Source organism: Pimephales promelas, chromosome 2, assembly GCF_988280905.1.
Source record: "Pimephales promelas chromosome 2, fPimPro1.hap1.1, whole genome shotgun sequence".
Taxonomy (NCBI): Eukaryota; Metazoa; Chordata; class Actinopteri; order Cypriniformes; family Leuciscidae; genus Pimephales; species Pimephales promelas.
Window position 1 is genome coordinate 40,323,290 of NC_142770.1, and position 21,711 is coordinate 40,345,000.

At 43.5% G+C, this 21,711-nt stretch overlaps 1 protein-coding gene across 1 annotated transcript in view; it reads right to left on the reverse strand.

Moving 5' to 3' along the window:
* The window catches only part of LOC120477442 (uncharacterized), a 31,569-nt gene extending 21,128 nt beyond the window's left edge, over positions 1 to 10,441 (reverse strand). Inside the window, exons 1-2 of the mRNA XM_089132559.1 lie at positions 10,376 to 10,441; positions 10,137 to 10,290 (exon numbers count right to left, since the gene is read on the reverse strand). Of these exons, the coding sequence (XP_088988685.1) occupies positions 10,137 to 10,290; positions 10,376 to 10,427 (206 nt within the window). The 5' untranslated portion in view covers positions 10,428 to 10,441. The remainder of the gene's footprint in view (positions 1 to 10,136; positions 10,291 to 10,375) is intronic.
* Between the last annotated feature and the right edge of the window lie 11,270 nt (positions 10,442 to 21,711).

A 21,711-nucleotide genomic window follows, 5' to 3' on the forward strand; every position in this document is an offset into this window, starting at 1 on the left:
GAATGACGCCATTCTTCCGCCTATCCTCGAGACCTAATATCAACAATGTCAGGTGACTGACCCTAGGGGTTGTCTATATAACATCCAGGTGAACCAACCACTTCCTGTTGACTTTCTCGCCTCATCTGAGACCGTGGTGGTAGAGCGAAATTTTGATTACAGGAAAAACTAGTTCCAATCCGTCACATTTTCGTGCAGGTGCTTAACGTCCCTGAGGATTGAGGTGGTTTTCTCCTCATTTAAACTTCTCGGCGCGTCGTCGGAACGCACGTCGGTGAGTGTTTCTTTATTTTTTCTTTTCAGCTTGTTTACAGGTGTTTATTATTGGTTCTTGGTTCAGCTGTTCGCAGCTGGAGAGAGTTTTTCCATCTTGTTTACTGCGTGTGCGCACATAGAGTGATGGATATTATTTATTAATAAATTATATGATTTTCAAGAAGTTCTGTTCGCAGACTCATTTTGAAAGATGCTTATGAAGTAATTCATCACAATCTATATATTAAGGATATCTGGTCAACTGTGTTTAACTAATGCCTGCAGTTTAAGGAAGTGTTTGATTTGATTAATGAATGGTGATTCGTCACAGTCTATGTTAATGGCATTGTCACTTGTGTTTTTCAACTAAATGCCGGTAGTTTATTTTAAATCTTGCAGTTCAACTCCAAGAATTAATTAAAATACTGTGATTCGTTACAGTTAATCTGTTTATTTACTTAGTCCTCTTATCATAGGCAATGAGTCACTCAAGATGTCGGTTTTGACAAACTGGCTTACAGTCAAGAGATGGGCACCGTGAATGTCCCTCCTGTTTGGGTATGCAACATCTGTTAGATGATATTGAAAACCCATGTGCAGCTGCAATAGAGCTAACTTTGCAGGAAAGAGTGCAGAGGGCCAAGCATTTAACTGGTGGCAAACAAATGATTCCCTGTAGTTCCTCTCACAAACGCAAGAGGCCTGATGAGTCGATCAGGTCTCCACGTTCTGACATGCCTCAAGATAAACGAGAGAGGGCCACGGTAGTGCAAGAGCCCAAGGACGATACTCACTTACAAATATTGGCAGCATTACGTGACCTAGCTGGTAAGCTTGAAACATGTAACACTTCAATATGCACGCAGCCATCTGCAGCCCCTATTGCGCCCTCTTCTGGAGATGAGTTAACATCACATCAGGAAGAGAGGGATGATTCTATGGATGCCGTGTCACTGGATGCAAATAATTCCCTTTATGGTAGTGAGGAGGATATTGGCGAAAATGAGGAAGATGAATCCAGGTCCGAAGTTTCAGAAGGAAACCTGCATTCTGACATTCTTTCACGCATTTTAAGTGCAGCAAGGATCCTGGGCCTTGATGCTCAGGAAGAAGCTACTGCTCCAACCCCCACACAAGGTGTATGGACGAGTATTTCCCCTGCACAGCCCACTGTGTCCATTTCTGTGGCTGACGATTATTCCCAGATGCTGAGGAAAGCCTGGAATAATCCAAAGGCTGCACCCCAGTTTAATGCAGTTTAATGAGCCAAGCGTATAATGCAGCTACCCGAGCAGCTCGATCAGGAAATGCTTTAGCAATAGTTCTGGCTGCTTTGAGGAAGGTTGTTAATAAAGAAGAGCATGATATGATGAGTTTAATTGACACAGCACTCATCACACACTCACAGCTTACTAGGGATATTGGAGCATCTATGTCTTCAGCTATTTTAGCCACAAGACAAATCTGGTTGGCACAGACATCTTTGCCTGAAGCTATTAGGAAGGACCTGACTAATATGCCAGTGGTTCCAGGTCGGATATTTCACACTGATTCACAGTCTCTGCTGGACACTGCTGATCAAGCAAGACGCAGAAAGGAAATCAGTTCAGCAGACATTTGGTGGACCTAGGGGTGGGCGATATGGAAAAAATATCATATCACGATTTTTTTAGGAAAATCACGATCACGATTTTTTATCACGATTCTTTTTCAAGTTGGTTTTAATATTTTGCAAGTGGCTGTTCATTACAGCCAAACTAATGTCCCTATGTTAAAAACAACGCCTTAGGTAACAAAATAAAAAAGAAAGACATACATTTAGGCCAGTGGCGAAGATAAAAATCTTTGTCATTATTTTCTTTGTTATTAAAAAAATAAGACAAGATAAACATTACACAAATTAATATTCAAATTAAATAAATAGTGCTTTGATGCACCAGGTGTATTTAGCAGTAGCATTGAAGAAAGTAATTAAATTAAACAAATATGAAATTAAAACACTACAGAGACTTCACTGAATAAATTGATTCTTATTAAAGCTACTATTAAAGTTCTCAGTCAGTGAGTGATTTCTCCTTGTGTTTTTTTTCTTTTACTAAAGAGATAGTTCCCTCAAAAATGAAAATGGTCTTAATTTACTCCCTCAAGATGTTTTAAACCCGAATAAGTTTCTTTCTTCTGTTGAAAATAAAAGTTATTTTGAATAATGTGGGTAACCGAACAGTTGCTGGTCCCCCTATAGTTTTTTATTGGTTCTCTCCTGGAAGTTAATGGGGACCAGCAACTGTTTGGTTACCCACATAAAAAAAATCGTTCTTTTGTGTTCAGCACAAGAAAGAAATTAATACAGGTTTGTAACAACATTAGAGTGAGTAAATAATGACAGATTATTATTTTTTATTTTTTTGGTGAACTATCCCTTTAAGGACGTGCGGCAGTACTATTTATTCCTGTCGCTTTGACCAGCACGCGACGCGTTTAATATAGACGCATATTACACCAGATATTCTCTCAAATGTTTGCTTTTACTTTAGACATAGCCTGTTTAAACATTGTGTGTATTTAACAGTATTAGCATAATAAGACTCGAAAGATAACTTAGTCCAGTATTCAGGCGCTGTTTGACAGGCTTCTAGTGCCTGTGATTGTCGGGGGTATATGCGGTCAGGAAAGGGCACGTTAGAACAGCGCATCAGCGCCTGAATTAAATGTTTAACCGGCAAGGCTTATGCAAATAATGAACTTTTGTGAATTGCAGTGTCCCGTACCTGTTCATTAACGTGTGATCATGTTTAGGCTGCGTCGCGTTGTACAGTTGAGACGGGGCGCCAGAACTGAACTGATAGAATGCACTGTAACACGATACTACGATATTTCTTCAAAAGCAGATCGTGGAGACATTTTAATCGTCCACGATTAAAAATCGTCATATCGCACACCCCTAGGTGGACCTACCAAATATGGCCATAGAGCAGCCCATTCCTTTCAGCCCCCACACTTTCCTCGTTCAGAAACTTGGGGGTATGACAGAAGGCGAACCAGGGGTTACCAATTCCATGATCGAGGCACGAGACCATTTTACCAGGCCCCCCAGACTGACCAGTCTCATACTTCAGTCAGGGGAGGGTCATTTAAAAGACGTACTACCAGGGGTTTCAAACCCCGGGGAGGCCAGGCATAGCGGTCTTGGAGTCACCGGAGAATACTCCCAACTATGCCTGGACAGTTGGGAGAAAGTAACGTCAGATCCTTGGGTTCTAGATACCATCAAGACAGGATACAGGATACAATTCCGGCGGCGCCCTCCTACTTTTTCAGGGGTCCAAATGACCATAGTCAGAGACCCAGTCCAGGCACAAATTTTGGCCAACGAAATCAGAAAAAAGCAAATGTACAGATAAGTGCCAGCAAACAGCTCAATGGGTTCTATTCGAAGTATTTCCTAGTACCAAAGAAAGACGGGGGACTTCGACCCATTCTGGACTTACGACAGCTGAACCGATTCATAAAAGTATTACCCTTTAAAATGCTGACTACAGTTCAAATTCTGGAATCCATAGAACCGGGAGAACGGTTCACTTCCATAGACCTAAAGGATGCATATTTCCACATACCCATCTGTCAAGATCATTGCCCGTTTCTTCGCTTTGCGTTTCAAGATCGGGTCTACTAGTTCAGGGTCCTTCCATTTGGCCTGTCTCTGTCTCCAAGGGTCTTCACCAGAGTGGTTTCTGCAGCCCTTCGTCCTCTTCAATGTGCAGGTTTGAAAATTATGTCATACCTGGACGACTGGCTAATTTGTGCTCCTTCTCGCAGCCAAGTAATGAAGAACACAGAAATAGTCCTTCAACATGTACAGTCACTGGGTTTCAAGGTGAACTGGGAAAAGAGCAATCTAAGTCCCAGACAACGGACAGTGTTTGTGGGAATTTTGCTGGATTATCAACTGATGACTGCATCTTTGTCACCACAGAGGGTGGAACAGTTGGTCAGTCTAGCTCAGTCATTTCGTCTGAACAAGAAAATGAAGTTCATTCAAATGAAATTCAATTTCAGCGATTATTGGGCATGATCGCAGCGGCAGTGACTGTAGTCCCACTCGGCCTTCTCAGAGCCCGTCCACTACAACATTGGTTGAACAACTTCCACCTGCACCCCAGATCACAAAGGCATGTGAAGATAAGGGTTACACGAAGATGTATCCAAATGTTACGTCCCTGGAATACGAGGACGTTACCATCACAAGGGGTTCCTCTAGACAACATCCAGGCAAAGCGATCTGTGATAACGACAGATGCTTCTCAAACGGGGTGGGGAGCAGTTTGGGAAGGCAGGTCAATCAGGGGACTCTGGGAATCTCCTTGGACCTCGGAGCACATCAATGTGCTGGAACTCAAGGCAGTCCATCTCTCCTTGAGGGCTTTTCTCCCGTTGTTGCAGAACAAACATGTTTTGGTGAGAACAGACAAAATGGCTGCGGTGTACCACATCAATCACCAAGGCGGCACCAGATCGGTGCGATGTCTCCAGGTGACAAAATAACTACTTTCTTGGGCATTTCTGAAGCTCTCGTCACTCAGAGCAGTATACATACCAGGAGTAGCAAACACAGCAGCAGACCTGCTGTCTCGAACTGGACCTCTCCCGGGAGAGTGGCGTCTCCATCCCGAAGTGGTGAGGATCATTTGGAATCAGTTCGGAATGGCGAGGGTCGATCTGTTTGCGACTGCAGAGACAACCCATTGCGATCTATGGTATTCCCTGAACAACCAGGGAGGTCCCTTGGGGATAGATGCACTATCTCAGGAATGGCCGGAGGAATTGTTGTACGCTTTCCCCCCCTACCTCTGATTCACCTTGTGCTCAACAGGGTAGCATTGGGTCATCACAAGGTTTTACTTGTGGCCCCCAGGTGGCCAAAAAAGCATTGGTTTCCGAAACTTGTACGTTTGGTCCAAGGTCAACCTTGGCAGTTACCAAAGAGAGCCGATCTTCTCTCCCAAGTGGAGGGCCAAATCTGGCACCCAAAACCAGAGATACTAAAACTGTGGGTATGGCCCTTACTCAGCCCCTCTCTAAAGACTTAGACGAAGCTGTATTGAGGACAATAAATAGCTCTAAGGCACCATCTACGTGGAGCAACTATTCTAGCAAGTAGCGGATATTCTCAACGTGGTGTCAAGACCAACAACTAGATCCAGCCAAGTGTGACACCAGTTTGGTTCTACGTTTTCTTCAATCATTGATGGATTCAGGGAAATCAGTTAATACCATAAAGGTCTACATTGCAGCCATCTCCCACTTTTTATGTGTCAGTGGATGGTGCAAATATTGGCAAACACCCTTTGGTCTCTCAATTTCTTAGGGGTGCACACCGTTTACATCCAAGAAAAAGCATGAGAGCACCTGGTTGGGACCTTTCTATTGTCTTACACTCACTGACCAAAGCACCTTTTGAACCTCTGGAGCAAGCCGATCTCAAGTTCTTGACATGGAAGACAGTCTTCCTATTGGCGATATGTTCAGCAAAAAGAGTTGGTGAATTACACTCTTTGTCAGTCAGTGAAGAATGCTTTAGATGGAAGGCGGAAAAAATGGGGGTTTTTCATTGGCCAAACCAAGCGGCAACCTCCGTCTCTCTCTTGAAGCCAACACGGAAGTGAATTAAACTGCAATTTATCGAGTGGCCGCTTGAGGCAGGCTGCAGAAGCGAGTCAAATCTGTATCTCCCCCATGTTAAAATGCCCAACTTTACAGCAGAAAAAAACATGTTTACAGCCTGGAGCAAAAAGTGGCTTTGGTCTATAGAGCTCATTTTCCCATTCATGACAACTGTGAGGGGGGTGAATTTTTTTACAACTCATCTGTTTAAATTATATTTAAGCCTTAAAGTTCTGCATAATTAAGGGTGTGGCCACTTGAGTGACATGTGGATTCTTGCGGCCGCTTTCACTGCTAGTCGTTTGTCTGCTGTCTGTTAGCGTCACCCTCAGCTGTGTTTGTGCTTTTTCCAGGATTATTTCATACAATTTAAGACATTTATTATACCTTCGCCCGTGCACGCTTATGTCAATCAGAATCTACCTATCCCTGGCGATCTGGTGGCTCACTCTACCAGGAGCATGGCTACTTCCTGGGCGGCACTTAAGGGGGTAGCATTCTCAGACATCTGTGCAGCAGCCTCTTGGAGCAGCCCATACACATTCACTAGATTTTATAGAATTAATGTGGCAAATCCGAATTCTTTGGGGTCTGCTGTATTATCTGTGCCTAAATAAATCCCTCGTGACCCTGGTGGTATAAGTCATCCAAGGTTAGACCGTGGTGACGGTCTAAGTGAGGTCGAAATAGATCGTAAGTTATGACCATAACTATGGATCTATGAGACCGAACGATGACGATATATATATATATATATATATATATATATATATATATATTTTTAAGTTTGATTTGAGTCAGAAGTATGTGGTAATTCTTTATTAATTACTAATGGGTTCCTTATATTTTTACATTAGAAGACTGTTTCAGGTTATAAGTAGCCTAATTCCTAGATAATTATTTGATAATTTTTTATTAATTACTAATGGGTTCCCTATATTGTCACTTTATAATACTGTTTCAGGTTCTAAGTAATTCCTGAAGGACTGTCTAATAATTATTTATTAATTACTAATAAGTTCCTTATATTTTTACATTAGAAGACTGTTTCAGGTTATAAGTAGCCTAATTCCTAGATAATTATTTGATAATTATTTATTAATTACTAATGGGTTCCCTTTATTGTCACTTTAGAATACTGTTCCAGGTTCTAAGTAATTCCTGAAGAACTATTTAAACGTTATTTATTAATTACTAATAAGTTCCTTATATTTTTACATTAGAAGACTGTTTCAGGTTATAAGTAACCTAATTCCTAGATAATTATTTGATAATTCTTTATTAATTACTAATGGGTTCCCTGTATTGTCACTTTAGAATACTGTTCCAGCTTCTAAGTAATTCCTGCAAAATTATTTGATACTTATTTATTAATTACTAATAAGTTCCCTATATTTTCAGTTTCCCTCAGTCGTTGCCTCAAATACATGAATTTACTCAGTGGCATTCTGTGCTGAGGAAAACAGACACACACAGTACTGGATATAAAATATACAAATAATCTGAGGTTAGTTTTGTATGACTGTTCAGTAGTTACTTCTTAGTTATTTTTCTTGAACCTTAATTAGTAGATAATTAGTAGTAGTTCTTCAGGAGGTATGACAGAATTCATTAGTTATTGATTAACTAACTGATACTTTACACAATCATAAAATTATATTACATACTGATTAGTTAACACATCTTCCTTAGTAGTTAACAGTAGTGAAGAAGTAGTTAATGAAGAATTACCTATTAGTTCGTCAATAATTCCTTAATTCCTCAAGTTACCGCTCGCACTAATAAAAACATTCAGCTCAGGCTGACGGTGTTTTCAGTGGAGTGAATGTGTCCGCTGTCCCGCGCCCACATTAACTCACAGACATGATAAGCCCCACGGGGCTCGCCCCGCTCGCTCGCTCTCTCTCAGTCGACTGCTATAAGGGAATCGAGCGCGGCAAGGCTGCCCGGCCCGCCTCAAACACTGCAAGCACACTCAATCTAAAGACACGGGAAGCTGACCGGTTGACTGCTTGTTGCCTTTAATTTGCGACAGTGCTGCGGAGCTCGTGGCCTCTAGGGACGCTAGAGTTGAAAATTACAGGTCGAGCGCCACTAGTGGCCAAAACTTTCGCAGTGTGGCTTTAAATCCTATTTAAACTTTTATGATCAAACTTTTCAGGTACCTTCAGGCCATGCTAATGACTATCTACACCAAATTTGGTGAAGAAATTTTAAATATGGTAAAAATATATTGTAAATTATGAAAATATTCTAAATGTCAGACACACAGTACATCCATCCCATCATGGCAAAATCAATATCCATTGATTCGGCATGTTGCAAGGAATACATAGATTCCACAATTATGATTTTCTGACAAACTGATCAAAAGTTATTGGCCAAAATAGCAATTTTGCATATCTCATGACCCGTAGGTGGTGCAATTCCCAATTTTGGCATGGAACCTCAGAACATGCTTCCGATGAAATGTATCATTTTTCGTTTTGATTGATTAAACTTTGGCCGAGATACAGCCTCTTAGCCAAATTTGGGTGGACCTCGTTAAGTTTGCGACACCACCAACTATTGAACAAAGATGAATATAAAAAATCTGTTGAGTTATTTCAGTGTGGCTCATTCCAAATATGATTTGACCAAATTTAGGAGTAGCGAAAAAACTGAGTACTGTACTTTTCAAAATGGCCACTACTATAATGGACGGAAACTTAATGTACGATATTGACTGAGATCACCACAATGAGTGGATTCTCAGGTGTACTAAGTTTCATGTCTCTAGATCAAAGGGTTCAAAAATTATAACCATTTCAAATTTCATCATTTTCTTATGTACGGTTCATAGGGCTGCCATGGACTTCCATTTGCGGAATAATAATAATAATGAGAAGAAGAAGAAGAAGAAGAAGAAGAAAACTAACAGATACAATAGGTGGCTTGGCCCCTAAATACGTGTATCTGAAATTCTGCCCCTCCCTGTTCACACACACACACACAGAAAGAGAGAGAGAGAGAGAGGCAGAGCGAGATCAAATGCTTTAGTGTTTACCAGTAAATTGAGTCAGAAGATTCAACATTTCAATAAATTAATAAATAAAAATCTACACTGTGACAAATTTTAGACATTGATAATGTCAAAATATACATACATAATGCTATACCTACTAATTATGCCTGAAAATGTTCTTAGTAAACAGTTTTTATGAACATGTTTTCTCAACCCTGTTTAAAAATAGGCATATGCTGTTATACTATTATGACATTTTTTATTTATACATTTATTTCTAACAGATAGCACTAATATGCCCTTTTTATTACTTATAACAGTGTTGTTTTTTTATTACAGTGAAAAAGAGACAATAACAAAAAAAATAGTTTTAAATGACAAAATCTCTGATGAAAATATTTTGACATTTTCGTCAACAAATAAAAACTAGACATAATTGTTCGGTATAGGGACGATTTTGGGAAGAGATCCAGTCAGACTGATGTCTTGCGTTTGTGGTAGATGCGCACATTTGAACTGTAACGTGCTGATCGACGGGACATGAGTTGGCATACGCACATCTCATAAAAACGTTAAAAAATGCAAACATTTGGGAGAAAGAGGAGAGCAGACATATGGATAGATCTGAATAAGAGTTTGCAAAAGAGAACTCTGCTCGGTATGGTTTGAAAATGTTAGAAAAATTCTAAATTAATGCATTACAATTTAACTCAACCCATTCGATTTTAGTCGACAAAATTTGAGTCAATTTATATCTACTGTAGATCATGAAATTCTTAATGTATTTCGTAGACTAAAACTAAAACAATTCAAATAACTAAAATGGCATTTTAGCCAAAAGACTAATACTAAATCAAACATTTCCGCCAAAATTAACATTGACTTTCACACTTTAATTGAAAACAATTTTTTATTTCTAAAATTTGTATAGTTTTATATAAAAATAAAAGATGTATAATGTTTTTGCACAACTTTAATCCCTCACCATGGCAACAGCGTTTGAGATATGCTATATCCATTCATAATTTAAGATCTTGAATGTCTTGGCATCATGTTGAAAAAGTTTGGTGTGAATCATATAAACTTGCAAGTAGTACTGTTTTGTTTTTTTGTTTTTTTAACATTCAAACCAAAGGAGCCTGTTAGTTGGAGCTTTCTAATGTAAATTAGAAAGTCATAAGTTATTTTTATGTGGGCAAATTAATTAAAGACTTACCCATCAATGAATGCTGCTTTTGCTGTGTGTGTCTTTCCTGCCTTACTCTCATCTGGATTGTACCATTGAGAGAGATTAAACCTGTCGCCTGGGATCTGAACTGCACAGTTCTCTCCATGAAGGAGGACTCGCCAGAAGTTTTCAAGTCCCTCGCCTAAAATAGATGTGAACATACAATGTCCATACTATTAAGGCCAAAATCGTAGCATGAACAAATAATAAAAATTGTTAACAGTTACCTCCAGGAAAATGGCATCCAATGCCAACAACAGCGATTTCATCATCCATCATTTTTCATGTGCCCTGTGTGCAAATACATTTGATTTTACAATCTATAGACAGCAAAAGTAAACAATGAGGCAGTTAACTTAATATTCATTCAGCAAAATTAAAATTTTAGCTTTCTTTTTATGCATTCTTTAGCAGGAAGAAAAAAAATTACTACTTGACAACAAGAAAAAAAAAGTCCTGTATAATGTAGAGACAATCTGAAAATCTGATAAAATGTGGATTCTAATTTCAAAAATAGCTAATAAATAAAGGTTAAACATTTTTTAAAGTAGATATAGATTCCAATGTATATTGTGAAGTAATAATTTTTTTACTTTTTATATTTATTGTTTTATGAAAACGTATAATACTGTATATATATATATATATATATATATATATATATATATCTAAGCTGAAGCTGTCCATACTTTTCCTTTGTTAAATAGTTTTTCTTTTGTATTATTATTATTATTATTTTCAATTTTGTCTCGGACAACAAGAAAAAATAAAGCAAGTGAAAAATGTTGACTTACCTTATTCATGGTGAATCTTGTCTTGTTGAAAATGCTTACATGAGGCTGAGTCTACCCTATATTTATTTAGTTTAAGGAGAAGTAAAAGACTAGGATTATTCACGTAACTTCCTGTTAGCTTGTGAAACTATTTCTTAAAAATATTTCTTTAAATAGATAAAGTTGACTCAACTCTTTATCACACTTTTGAAATTTAAATATAACCTATACAAGGGCGTAACTTTGGTTTGAGAAGTGGGGGGGGGGGGGGGAGTGGCACACAATAGGGAAGATGTTTTCGATTTGAATCCCATTTCCTGGATGTATAGATTTAGGGACTATGGTAATACAAAAACCAGGAAATAATTTGATTATAATGATAAATTCTGACAAAAAGAATAGTAGGCTATATCTATAAGAAAAATGTCTTACTTTCTTTATTGTTAATAGAGGCCGATCGCCAAGACTTTAGAGAATAATTTTGTTAAGTCAAAATGTTAGCCATTAATGTTTTGTGTGTAAATAAAATTTTAAATAATGTGAGCCTCATTTTCCACTGTAATGTAGAAACAAACATAGTATATTACAAGGGATAGTTCACCCCAAAATGAAAATTCTGTCAGTAATTACTCTTCCTCATGTTGTTCAACCCCGTGAGACTTTCATTCATTTTCGGAACACAAATTAAGATATTTGTGATTAAATCTGAGAGCTGGATCACTCCTCTATAGGCTCGATAGGGATCGATAGTGGCCGGCCCAAAATTTATGAAGATATGACATCTTTAAAATAGTCCGAGTGACTACAGTGGCTCAATCTTAAGTTTATGTGTTTTTGCACACAAAAAGTATTCTTGTCGCTTGATAAACTTAAGGTTGAGCCAGTAGTCACTCAGACTATTTTAATCTTAATTTGCGTTCCGAAGATGAACGAAAGTCTTACAGGGTTGAACAACATAAGGGTGAGTAATTAAAGACAGAGTTTACATTTTTGGGTGAACTAACCCTTTAAAATAATTGTTTAATGGCTTCTGTTTATGAATGAAGGCCAGTATCACTGATATTATAGCTACTGATGTCTCGATAAAAATGATTCACAAATTTTAAACATTTATTAGGCTTCAAAAATATAACAACATATAATTTAAATGAACTTGAAACAAACCGTCTCGGTTACGGATGTAACCCTCGTTCCCTGAGTAGGGAACGGAGACGTTACGTCAGAAGTGACGGAGAATGAGGGTTTCGCATAAAAAGCCAATCCTCTTCGAGTATTTAATAACGAGCCAATGGCATGAAATGCCTTGGGGCTACGGAATTTGCATAGCGTCACTCCGCCCCACCCCGTGGGTATAAAAGGAGGAAGTGAATGCAACCGCAGTATGTCTTCGCTGAGGAGCCAAGACTGAACTCCGGCGTCTACCCAGCGGTACAGCAGAAGTGGCAAGGAGACGTAACGTAACGTATTCCTACTCAGGGAACGAGGGTTACATCCATAACCGAGACGTTCCCTTTCGTAGTCACTTCAAGTTACGTCAGAAGTGACGCATCCTGGGTGCTGGAGGACTCAGGGCTTCAACGGAAGACTTAGCTGAGGAATATCGCACTTATCCAGTCTCTGGGGAGTGGAATGGCGAGCAAGCGAAGACACCTAAGCAGGTCCAGTACCGGCGGAAGCGAGTACGCGAGAGGACACTGGCTCAATTCGCAGATTAAGAATCTTGCAAAGGTGTTTGGTGTCGCCCAGCCTGCAGCTCTACAGATGTCTGTCAGCGAGGCGCCATGCGCTTAAGCCCAAGAGGAAGCCACACTCCGAGTGGAGTGGGCCGTCACACCAAGGGGGCACGGTCGACCTTGCTGTAGGTAAGCCAAAGCAATGGCGTCCACTATCCAGTGAGACAGCCGTTGCTTTGAGAGAGCCCTTTCCTTCTGGCTCTCCCATAACAGACAAACAGCTGGTCTGAGGTCCTGAAACACAGCGTTCTGTCGACGTAGGCACGGAGCGCACGTACCGGAGGTGGCAGCGAACTCAAACCTTCCTCGTCCCATCCCGGAGCCACACGTGTAGCCTCCAGAGATCGGGACGAGGGTGCCACAGAGTGCCCCGTCTCTGAGTGAGTAGATCTTGTCTCAGAGAAATAGGCCAAGGAGGTGCTGTCGCGAGGAGCATGAGTTCGGAGAACCACGTCTTGGTGGGCCAATAAGGGGCTACCAGCAAGACCTGCTCCTCGTCCTCCTTGATCTTGCACAACACCCGTGCCAGAAGGCTCACTGGGGGAAACGCATACTTGCGTGGGCCCCGCGGCCAGCTGTGCGCCAGTTCATCTGTGCCGAGCGTGCCCTCGGACAGGGAATAAAACTGGCCGCAGTGGGATGAGTCCCGAGAGGCGAACAGATCTATCTGTGCCTCTCCGAACTGGTCCCAATCAGCTGGGCCGTCTGGGGATGGAGTCGCCATTCGCCGGAGATAGGGCGGACCCGTGACCGCTCGTCGGCTGCCAGGTTTCGGTCTCATGGAATGTACACTGCACGAAGGGACCTCAGGTGCTTCTGACTCCATAGCAGGAGGTGGCGGGCGAGCTGCGACAACCGACGTGAGTGTAGACCACCCTGGTGGTTGATGTACGCTACTGTAGCGGTATTGTCTGAACTGTCAAGTACGTGTTGACCCCTAAACAGTGCTCGAAAGTGGTGCAGGGCCAGGCGTACTGCCAGCAGCTCGAGGCAATTGATGTGCATGAGGCGCTGGGGTCCTGTCTAGGAACCCGCGGCTGCATGGCCAGTGCACATGGCACCCCAACCCGTGGTAGCATCCGTGGAGACAACGAGATGCCTGGAAACTCGCTGAAGAGGGACACTGCCCGTAAGCTGAGGTTCGACCACGGGAAGAAGGTTTGGCGGCACGCTCGAGTCACTGGAACTCTGAGCGAGCCGTGATGCCATGCCCACCTCGGGACTCGATCGCGAAGCCACAGCTGAAGCGGTCTCATATGAAGCGAACCGAGCGGCGTTGCCGCGGATGCCATATGCCCCAGGAGCCTCTGAAAGTTTCAGTGGGACCGCACTCTTGCCCTCGACCTATCGAAGACAAGTCAGCAGTGAGTGCGTGCACTCGTTCATGAGCTGCGCGGACATGGCGACCGAGTCTATCTCCATGCCGAGAAAAGAGATCCTCTGCACGGGGCAAAGTTTGCTCTTCTCCCGGTTGACCCGAAGGCCCAGACGGGCTAGGTGCCGGAGCACCAGGTCTCTGTGTTCGCAAACCTGTTCTCGAGAGTGTGTCAGTATCAGCCAATCGTCGAGATAGTTCAGGATGCGAACCCCGTGTTCATGAAGGGGAACAAGGGCTGCCTCGGAGATCTTAGTGAAGACGCGAGGTGACAGAGCTAACCCGAAAGGGAGAATCGTGTACTAATATGCCTGGCCTCGAAAGCAAACCGAAGAACGGTCTGTGTCGAGGCAAAATGGAGACATGAAAGTACACGTCCTTCAGGTCGATCGCTGCAAACCAATCCTGCTGTGAGCATTTTGAACGGTAGTCAATGGAGAGTACGGCTCAAAATGCGTAGATCCAGAATCAGTCGTAACCCACCGGTATTCTTGGGGACAGTGAAGTAGGGGCTGTAAAACCCAGACCTCACCTCGGCTGGAGGGACCGTCTCGATTGCACCCTTCGCTAGCAGGGCCGTAATCTCCGCTCTCATGACCGGGACATTGGCACCGACCATAGAGGAGCGAACTCCCCTGAACGGGGAGGAGACCGTGCGAACTGAGTCGCGTAGCCGAATCTGATCATTCTGATGTCCCTCGTGGGGGGACGGACCAAGCGAGCTGCGAGCCTGCCGCAAACCTCGCTCCCAAACGGGAGAATTCACTCTTTCAGCGCTGAGGCAACCAGGGAGAAGTGCAAAGTCTGGCAGACCACTGCTCAGATCGCAGGCAATGCAGAGTCTCGCTGGGTACCGCCGTCACACCAACACTGAAGAGGACGCTCGTCTCGAAGAGTCTTGAATCAGTGAGAATGGCTTGAGGAGTGAAGAAATCTCTTGGCTCCGAAGCGAAAACATACTGCGGTTGCGTTCACTTCCTCCTTTTATACCAACGGGATGGGGCGGAGTGACGCTATGCAAATTCCGCAGCCCCAAGGCATTTCATGCCATTGGCTCGTTATTAAATACTCGAAAAGGATTGGCTTTCTATGCGAAACCCCTATTCTCCGTCACTTCTGACGTAACTCGAAGTGACTACGAAAGGGAACTTATAAACAGCTTCAAGCATTATTTAGTCAAGAACAGTTGTACTTTTTTTCTGTTCCCTTTGTTCTTTGGTTTACTGACAGAGAGAATTAATGGATGCTGTCACTTTAAGTGTTATGCTGACAGGATCTCATGCATCTCATTTTCTCACTACTCTTTACTTTCATTTAAGAATTTATTTAACTAATTTAAGACTGTTCTTGTGGGGATACTCGACAAAACTGACATTTTGTCATACGTGTTTTTGTTTGTTCAAGCGGCAAATTAGAACTCGATACTGGCGCGCGTCGTGTGTGTGTGCTTGTGTGTGTGTATCAGGACAGGAGGACATGGCAGCACGTTCTCTTTTGTTTTGTCACGCATAAATGGTTTAAAAGCATTTGAATGAATAAGAGCAGGATCACATGACGCTAGCTTTATGTCACCTGTTGTTGTTTGTGGTGTTTTATCGCTGACTGTGCTGTGCCGCAACTGCAGGACCGAGCCTATGTTGATGCGCGCGTCCACGTCCAGGAACATCGCGTGCACACTCTAAAAATAGCTCACTGAAAGTTCTAATGAGCAGTTACGCCCCGTTCACACTACACGCGACTTTGTCGCTGCAGGTCACCAGTGGCTGCGCTGGAGGGCGTTCCCACTGTTGGTTGCCTAGTAATGTTTGTGAGTGACATTCACGGAAGTTACTCTATGTTAGACAAAAAATGCGTTTTATTGCCGCTACAAACAAATATTTTGGAAGGAAAAGTCTAAATATAAATGGAATCAGTATAAAATGCATAATATTAAAGATGAACGAGAAACAGTGAGTGCTCCATCGCGGCAATTTAACTGCAGTAAATGTGCAAAAACCGGTCTATCTGGGTTCCCAAAACCATTCATTTACAGAATCAGTATAGTGAACACCACTGTATGTACACAGAGATATATCATCCATTATAGGACAGTTTCTGACTGCTAAAATGAGCTTCTCGGTCAGACTCAGCACTAAAGAGTGATGCGCTCCACTGACTTCACTCCTATTGGTTGTCGCTTGCGAAAATCGCTCTTCATTTGCATGAAGTTAAACATTTCTCAACTTTGTCGCGTCGCGTCACTCACCATTGAAAATGAATGGTATCGTGTCACTTGGTCGCATGTAGTGTGAACGGGGCTTTATAGCGGTTGTGGCACAGTCGGCGATGAAACGACAGAAACAACAGGTGACTTAATTCATTTTAGTTAAAAATTATCAAATGAATTTGAAAGTGGGGGGGGGGGGGGGGGGGGACACAAACTAGATTTTGAAAAGTGGGGGGGTCATGTCCCCCCTGTCCCCATAGGAAATTACGCCCGTGAACCTATAACACAAAATGTTTTCCCCAAACCTCTAAATAAGCCAAGTTATATATATGAGAATATATGAATGATATCAAAGACTGAATGGTCAGTTATAGCGCTTTTCACAATACAGATTGTATCAAAGCAGCTTGACAGTGATAACATGAAAGTAGTACAACACAGATCAATAATATTATTAAATATCCCCAACTAAGCAAGCCAAAAGCAAGGCAACAGTGGCAAGGAACCAAAACTCCATCAGATTGGATGGATAAAAAACCTTGGGAGAACCCAGGCTCAGTCGGGGGCCAGTTCTCCTCTGGCTAAAATTCATATTGTTTATATATAAATATTAAATATTGTTTATATATAAAACGGCGCCATAACATATCGCCGGCGTTGAGTCGTCTCTTCACAGGCGTTGGTCTTCTCATCACAGGCGTTGGGGCATCCGAATCCCCATGAGAGGCTGGATACAAAACTGGACCAGATGAACGCCATTTTTACATAACAGCAGAAAGGCAGATGGGAAATAATTAGCATAGCTGATGTTCATAATGATTTCCATTATACAGGAGTCGGTGTTAGAAAACCACTATCTCACAAACTCTCCGCAACCCAACTATACGCGCCGACCCATTTGTCTAAAAGCCTGTCGAGCCCCACTGGTGCGTTAAGCAGTTTCAGTGGCAAACGGTTCCGTATGGCATAACAGAGGACTAAAAGGTAAGCATTATGTGAATGCTTGACTAAAGAAATGCGTCTTTAATCTAGTTTTAAACTGTGTCAGCGAGTCAGAGCCTCGGACCGTATCGGGAAGGCTATTCCAGGGTTTTGGAGCTAAATGCGAGAACGCCCTCCCTCCTTTAGTGGACTTAGATATCCTAGAAATGATCAGAAGCCTTGAGTTTAGTGATCTAGAGCAGTGTTTCCCAACCCTGTTCCTGGCGGCACACCAACACTGCGTGTATTCTTTGTCTCCCTTATCAAACACACCTGATTCAACCCATCAGCTCATAATCAGGTGGGTTAATGAGCTGATGGGTTGAATCGGGTGTGTTTGATTAGGGAGACAAAGAAAACACGCAGTGTTGGTGTGCCGCCAGGAACAGGGTTGGGAAACACTGATCTAGAGGAACGCGGTTGATTGTAGGGCGAAAGAAGGTCCGTTAAGTACATAGGAGCTAAACCATTTAGGGCTTTATAGGTCAGTAGTAGTATTTTGTAGTTGATATGGAACTTAATAGGTAACCAGTGTAGAGATGATAAAATCGGTGTTATATGATCATATTTTCTTGACCTAGTAGGAACTCTAGCAGCTGCATTTTGTACTAACTGTAGCTTGTTTATTGAGGATGCAGGACAACCGGCTAATAAAGCATTACAGTAATCTAGTCTCGAGGTCATGAATGCGTGAACTAATTTTTCTGCATCAGAAATAGATAGCATGTTACGTAGCTTAGCAATGTTTCTAAGGTGGAAAAAGGCTGTTCTTGTAACATATGAAATATGATTTTTGAAAGACAAGTTGCGGTCTAGTATAACACCCAGGTCTTTTACTGTAGTGGAAAAAGTAACAGGACATCCGTCTATATTAAAGTTGTTTTGTCAGAGGTTTTGTGAGTAGTTTTTTGGACCAATAAGTAATACCTCCGTTTTAACTGAATTTAATAGCAGAAAATTACGTGTCATCCAGCATTTTATATCTTTGAGAAACTCTGTCAATTTAGATGAGTTAGTGTTTTCATCTGGTCGTGATGAAATATATAATTGAGTGTCGTCAGCGTAACAGTGGAAATTAATTCCATGCTTTCTTATAATATTACCAAGTGGCAGCATATATATTGAGAATAGCAAAGGGCCTAACACCGATCCTTGCGGTACTCCATAGTCTACTGACGTTATCTTTGATTTTTCCCCATTTAACAAAATGACAAAATGATAACGGTCCGATAAGTACGATCTAAACCAGCTTAATGCCTGTCCCTGGACACCAGTGTAGTTTTGTAGTCGAGCCAAGAGTATTTTATGATCTATAGTGTCGAACGCAGCGCTGAGATCAAGTAGGACTAGTGAAAAGTAAATCATTTGTAATTTTAACTAGCGCAGTTTCTGTACTATTGTAACGGTTACCAGCTGGAGTGCCCTATTTATCCACCAGAGGGCACTCCAGATAGACTAGGGTTCCCACGAACTCCATTTCCCATAATGCCCCGTACCTAGGTCTAATCACCAACACAGGTGTTCCTCATTTACCCCTCCATATAAGCTGCTCTCTGACTCTCAATCAGTGCGAAGTCTTGTTTTGCCCTGGCAACATTTCTGAGCGGTTTCCCTGTGATTATCTGGATTCTCTGGTTATCGACCCTCGACTGTTCCTGGACTTTGATTCTCTGTTTGCTGCCTGCCCCGACCCTTGCCTGTTATCCCTGGATTCTGATTGTTGCTGCCTGTCCTGACCTCTGCCTGGTATTGTTTATGCTCTGGATTTCCTGCTCTATATTGTATGCCGATCGTTGACTTCTGCCTGTCTGACTATTCTTAATAAATATAACTGCACATGGATCTGCACGCTTCTGACTCTTCTTGACAGAAGACTTCGCCTACACAAGATCCAGCAGCCATCATCGTCATGAATCCAGCAGTCAAGCTTATGCGTCTCCGTCAAGGAGATCATTCCATTGAGAATTATGTTGCTGACTTTTTAGAGCTGGCTCACCTGACCTGCCTAGATGAGGTATGCTTAATGATCTTTTTTCGTGGAGGACTATCTGAACCGCTCAGTTCGTTCATGCCCTTGCATGATCCTCACGGGACTTTAGAGCAATACATTGACCTGGCTCTTCTGTTGAGCGGATCATCTTTTACTGTGGGCTTTGAGGAGAAGGCCGAGGGGGCGTTCCCAGAGACCGTCCAGCCAGAGACCGTCCAGCCAGAGACCGTCCAGCCAGTGACCGTCCAGCCAGTGACCGTCCAGCCAGTGACCGTCCAGCCAGTGACCGTCCTGCCAGAGACCGTCCAGCCAGTGACCGTCCAGCCAGTGACCGTCCAGCCAGTGACCGTCCAGCCAGAGACCGTCCAGCCAGAGACCGTCCAGCCAGAGACCGTCCAGCCAGTGACCGTCCAGCCAGAGACCGTCCAGTCCGAGACCGTCAGCCCTGCCGAGCCTGCACTTCACTCAAGCCTCGCGAGTGATGAAGCTCCAGTTCAAGTGAGTCATCATGAGTCTTCAGTTCATGTGATTGAATCTTCAGTTCAAGTGAAACGCCGCCGCAGGAGGAGAAGGAGGGCTCGTTCAGTTCGCCAGGCTTCGGTGAGCTTACCAGGACTCCTCGCCCTGCCGGCCCCGCCTCTGCGCCTCGCCCTGCCGGCTCCGCCTCTGCGCCTCGCCCTGCCGGCCCCGCCTCTGCGCCTCGCCCTGCCGGCCCCGCCTCTGCGCCTCGCCCTACCAGCCCCGCCTCTGCGCCTCGCTCTGCCTGTGCCTTTCAAGCTCTGTTCAAGCTGTGCCCTTCAATTCCCTGTGGACTTCTCCAAGTATTTTTTGGGGGGGGGGCAGTAGGTACCTTGTGAGGGCCATGGAGGCGATACAGACATGGCCTTCATTTCGTCCTGCTCCGCCGTGGCCGCCCGAGGGGTCTTCACCGCCGTGGTCGCCTGAGGGGTCTTCACCGCCGTGGCTGCCTGAGGGGTCTTCACCGCCGTGGCCGCCTGAGGGGTCTTCACCGCCGTGGCCGCCTGAGGGGTCTTCACCGCCGTGGCCGCCTGAGGGGTCTTCACCGCCGTGGCCGCCTGAGGGGTCTTCACCGCCGTGGCCGCCTGAGGGGTCTTCACCGCCGTGGCCGCCTGAGGGGTCTTCACCGCCGTGGCCGCCTGAGGGGTCTTCACCGCCGTGGCCGCCTGAGGGGTCTTCACCGCCGTGGCCGCCTGAGGGGTCTTCACCGCCGTGGCCGCCTGAGGGGTCTTCACCGCCGTGGCCGCCTGAGGGAGCTTCACCGCCGTGGACGCCCGAGGGTCCCACAACTCCGCCCTGGTCACGTCCACAGCCAGCTCCGCCACAGTCTCCAGGTCCTCTTCCGCTCCACGGGCCTGGTCCTCCACATCTCTCCTGGACATTGTAAGGAGCGTCTGGAATCCGCTCCTTAAAGGGGGGGCTATGTAACGGTTACCAGCTGGAGTGCCCTATTTATCCACCAGAGGGCACTCCAGATAGACTAGGGTTCCCACGAACTCCATTTCCCATAATGCCCCGTACCTAGGTCTAATCACCAACACAGGTGTTCCTCATTTACCCCTCCATATAAGCTGCTCTCTGACTCTCAATCAGTGCGAAGTCTTGTTTTGCCCTGGCAACATTTCTGAGCGGTTTCCCTGTGATTATCTGGATTCTCTGGTTATCGACCCTCGACTGTTCCTGGACTTTGATTCTCTGTTTGCTGCCTGCCCCGACCCTTGCCTGTTATCCCTGGATTCTGATTGTTGCTGCCTGTCCTGACCTCTGCCTGGTATTGTTTATGCTCTGGATTTCCTGCTCTATATTGTATGCCGATCGTTGACTTCTGCCTGTCTGACTATTCTTAATAAATATAACTGCACATGGATCTGCACGCTTCTGACTCTTCTTGACAACTATGATGCGGTCTGAATCCTGACTGGAATTTTTCATAGATATCATTTTCTTGCAAAAAAGAGCACAATTAAGCGGACACAACTTGTTCTAGTATTTTGGACATAAATGGAAGATTTGAAATGGGTCTGTAATTTGCCAAGTTATTTGGATCTAATTGCGGTTTCTTAATGAGAGGTTTTATTACAGCCAGCTTGAATATTTTTGGCACATGACCTAAAGATAAAGACGAGTTAATAATATTGAGGAGAGGCTCTTCCAATACAGGTAATAGTTCTTTCAGTAGTTTAGTGGGTATTGGATCTAATAAACAAGTTGTTGGTTTAGATGCAATGATAAGTTTATTTAGCTCCTCCTGTCCTATCGTTGTAAAGCGGTTTAGTTGTTCTAGAGGGGCCAAAATTGAAGCTGAATCAAAAGACACCATAGACGATTGTACATTTATAATTGCGTTTCGGATTCTTTCTATTTTCGCATTGAAGTAATTCATAAAATCATTACTACTAAACTGTAACGGTATATTTTGCTCTGGTGATGTCTGTTTATTTGTTAGTCTAGTCACGGTGTTAAATAAAAACCTTGGATTATTTTGGT